The sequence below is a fragment of the Pseudophryne corroboree genome, chromosome 6, assembly GCF_028390025.1.
Source record: "Pseudophryne corroboree isolate aPseCor3 chromosome 6, aPseCor3.hap2, whole genome shotgun sequence".
Taxonomy (NCBI): domain Eukaryota; kingdom Metazoa; phylum Chordata; class Amphibia; order Anura; family Myobatrachidae; genus Pseudophryne; species Pseudophryne corroboree.
In genome coordinates, this window is record NC_086449.1 from 14,901,458 (window position 1) to 14,905,502 (window position 4,045).

At 40.4% G+C, this 4,045-nt stretch overlaps 1 protein-coding gene across 1 annotated transcript; it reads right to left on the bottom strand.

The window, feature by feature from the left end:
* Window positions 1-2,334: 2,334 nt before the first annotated feature.
* Window positions 2,335-3,558, bottom strand: LOC134934010 (olfactory receptor 10A4-like). Its single transcript, XM_063929534.1, has 2 exons — window positions 3,487-3,558; window positions 2,335-3,291 (listed from the first exon to the last, which is right to left on the bottom strand). The coding sequence occupies exons 1-2, from the start codon at window positions 3,556-3,558 to the stop codon at window positions 2,335-2,337; spliced, it is 1,029 nt and encodes a 342-aa protein (XP_063785604.1).
* Window positions 3,559-4,045: the final 487 nt, after the last annotated feature.

The window sequence follows — 4,045 nt, forward strand, 5'->3', positions numbered from 1 at the left end:
TGCGACCAGGTCAGAGAAAGCACTTGCTGGCATGGTCGCATCTGATGCAACCATGCCAGGCAAGTGGTTAAGGGCAACTTGTGCACAAGCCATAAGCAATTTCTATAGGTGAATTTTCATGTCAGAGAGTTCTTTGCAAAGACACTTAGAAGGGGAAAGCTTATTTCTATCTTCCAGGTATTTAAGTTTTGAATCTAAATCAGACTGACATTGCAGAGTCTTCCTTTTAAGCTTTGCACCAGCTTGGATAGCTGAACCTCTGACTACAGCCTTATATGCGCACCAGTTGTTTAGGGTGAACGTGTCTGAAGGAGCATTAGAAAGCATATAGGAAGATATACCATCTGCAATAATGTTTCTTGTAATTTTCCATCTGAGAGCAGATGGGAAGACAAGCACCAAGGGCGAGGTGGAACTGATTGATGGTCAATATTATAGTGCCAAAGCACCAGAGCATGGTCCGACCATGTAATGTGAAGAATATCCACTAAACTGGGGTGTTGGAGTGTCCATTTATCACATAATAGAAAATCTGTCCTAGTGTAAGAATTATGAACTGAAGAGTAACAGTTATATTCTTGACCAGTAGGATTTTGAACACTCCAGATGTCATATAAATCAAATTTTACTAATAATTTGTTAAATGCAATAAAGGGACCAGTAGAGGGGGTAGAGTTCTGCAGAGGTTAAATTATACTTGCATTATATATATACTGTATATATATATATATATATATATATATATATGCACATATCTGTGAAAGAAGTTGTTTGTAATATTTTGTCTATGCACTTTTAAATAAAAACAAAAGAAACAACTGCACTACCATTCTTGTGTGAACTACTTACCTGAGTAACTGTAGAAGTTGTGAAGTGAGGAGAGTCCAGGTAACTTGATAATATACATGTAATAAATAATACCATAAAATTGTGTAATAGCTTTATGACTCAGTATAAATTCTGCATCATAAGGGTGTTCCCAAGCTTACCCTAAGCCCTATAATAATATTGTGTGGATATAAACATTTGGGTGGAGGCACACTTTTACCATTAACCGCACATACCATAGTAACAAGGGAGTCAGAGATATTAGACAGCTACTGTACACAAAAAGTCTTCTTTTGCTGTAAAATGCATTGACAATTTTATTTTTATCAAAAACAAATTCTTTTAACAATGTAAATATAAAATAACATAAATAGTATACCATTTCCACAATCTTGTACTTCATTTTTAAACCAAAAGTGTAAATTCAAAATATTGGGCCTAATTCAGACCTGATCTCAGCAGCAAATTTGTTGGCAAATGGGCAAAACCATGTGCACTGCAGGCGGGGCAGATATAACATGTGCAGAGAGAGTTAGATTTGGGTGGCTCATATTGTTTATGTGCAGGGTAAATACTGGCTGCTTAATTTTTACACTACAGTTTAGATTTCAGCTTGAACACACCCCACCCAAATCTAACTCTCTCTGCACATGTTACATCTGCCCCACCTGCCGTGCACATTGGGGGTCATTCTGATCTGAATGCTCGCTGCCGTTCATCGCAGTGATCAGGTCAGAAGTGCGCCGGCGCATGTGAGACAACCGACGGCTGTCGTAGCCCAGCGATCGCCTCTGCCTTATTGACAGGCAGAGACGTTTGCTGGGCAGGTGGGGGTGGCGTTTGGCTGCCATTTTGTGGGCGCGGTCCGGCCAATGCAGGCATGGCTGGGCCGTGGGGGGCCGGGCAGCAGCGGCTGAGTGACGCCACATGCAGCTGCTGCAAACCCAGGCAATGACGAGTAACTCCTGGCCAGCCACAGGAGTTGCGCTGTCCGGGTGTTACTCTTTAAGTACAAAAGCATCGCTGCTGTGCGATGCTTTTGTACTTGCACAGGGGGGGGGGGGGGGGGGCGGCCTGACATGCGGGGCAGACTAGCCCTGTGCTGGGCGTCCCCTCGCATGTCAGTGTAAGTGATCGTAGCTGTGCTAAATTTAGCACAGCTACGATCAGGTCGGAATGACCCCCATGGTTTTGCACATTTGCTTACAAATTTGCTGCTGCGATCTTAATTAGGCCCATCGTCACATTGAAAACACTGTTAGCATTAAACATGTTCCCGGTTACTGAGATATTAGTCTATGAGAACATATGCACACACTTTCCTGCATTACGCACTGCAATGTCTGCTGCATAACAGTAATGCTGCAGGAAACACCAAACTCGTGTTCTGTGATGTCTTGTTCACCTAAGGTCTTGATCATCTTAAAAGAGGAATTTCTCATTAACTCTCACAAAACTTGTGATCATTTATAAAATGAAAAGAAGCTGACAAATTATTTGGACTGTTTATTTGTGCAAATGAGGATCATCTAGTTGAAATTTCCTGATATACCTATCAAATGCTTTATGGATGTCCTTATTTCTGAAGCTATAGATGATAGGGTTCATCAATGGTGTGACCACAGTGTACAGCAGAGACAGGAGTTTGCTTAAACTATGCGAATTTTCATTTTTAGGAACTGAATAAATACTTGTCAGGGCTCCATAATATATACAGACAATGGCCAGGTGGGAACTGCAGGTAGAGAAGGCCTTATGTCTGCCAGTAAGTGATGGCATTCTTAGGATGGTGGACACAATATAGACATAGGAAATAATAATCATAAAGAAAGGGAAGATTATTACTGGAATGGTAAGCAATTTAGATTTCATTTCAACTACAAAAGTATCAGAGCAGGAAAGTTCCAGCAAAGGATCAAAATCACAGAAAAAATGGTCAACCACATGTGGTCCACAGAACGATAATGTATATATTTGCATAGCTAGATATAGTAGCAGTGAATAACTTATAACCCAGCCAATGAGAACTAATTTAAAGCAAAACACGTGGCTCATTATAGCATTGTAACGCAGCGGATTACATATGGCCAAATAACGGTCATAAGACATCACTGTCAGTAGGAGACACTCTGAGGCTTCTGAGGAACAAAATATTAAATACTGTGTGATACAGCCCAAAAGAGATATGAGGCCTCCGTCATTGAGGACAACATAAAGCAGATTGGGGACAATATCTGTGGCCACCAAAATGTCACACACAGAAAGCTGGGTAAGGAAGATGTACATGGGAGAATGGAGAATCTTGCTGTGCACCACCAGTGAGATGATCAGGAGGTTCCCACATATTGTCACCAAGTACATCACAAGGAAGAGAGAGAAAGCTAGAACCTTATGTTGCTGGAGACTTGGAAATCCTAACAGCAATAATTCTGTGATTACCGTCATATTCCTCACCTGAAATGTCTAAAAAGAGCAGAAGTGTTCAGTACTGTAGCTCCTGCATGGTTTTATGCACTTTATGGCATCATCACTGGAGACAAGCAAAAATTCAAAGCAAGTTACTGCAAGTCTTTTGGTATGGTTTATCCTTGTACATGATTGCAAGGCTGCCAAACTTGGACTTCATTACATCCCGGCCACAGAGTTAATGGCACTTACCTCTTTAGCAACGTTAGCATTGTGTCCTGTAATATTTTTCTCTCCATAGGAATATTGTATAAAGTCACCCATTCTTGCAGTAGTAAGAGATCAATGTAATGTGCATATATCAGTATTATGTATCAAGAAGTGTCACTGTTTCTGCTTTCCTTGTAGAGACAACAGATCGTCTCACCCACAGCAGGGAGACACAATGAATGATAATTGGCTAGTCTTTTTATATACATAATGTGGAAACTCCAGGGGCCGGTTTATTCTCTACATACCTCATTTGTATTCTTACATTTTAATTTTAATTTGAAACTAGACAATCTCTGGTGATTTGTAAAATAAATAAATAAATCTACAGTAGCACGTTTGTGAAAATTAAATCCAGTTCAAAATAATTATCAAGATGGATTCTTCTGTAGTGGCTGAGAGCACTTTATCAGAATATTGTTAATAATAACGATGGTGATCATGGACCAGAGCTGTCATCCTTAACTTTGGGCAGATGCGCCTATTGCAAAGTCCGCAAACATAAAAAAGCCACAGTGTCCAAATCAAAGTCCAGGCCTTT

What these genes read in the sequence shown, in the direction of transcription:
- LOC134934010 (XM_063929534.1), bottom strand. Translation starts at nt 3,558, where the DNA reads ATGGGTGACTTTATACAATATTCCTATGGAGAGAAAAATATTACAGGA. An exon ending in ATGCTAACGTTGCTAAAGAG is followed by an intron (nt 3,292 to 3,486) that starts GTAAGTGCCATT and finishes TGCTCTTTTTAG; the next exon opens with ACATTTCAGGTGAGGAATAT.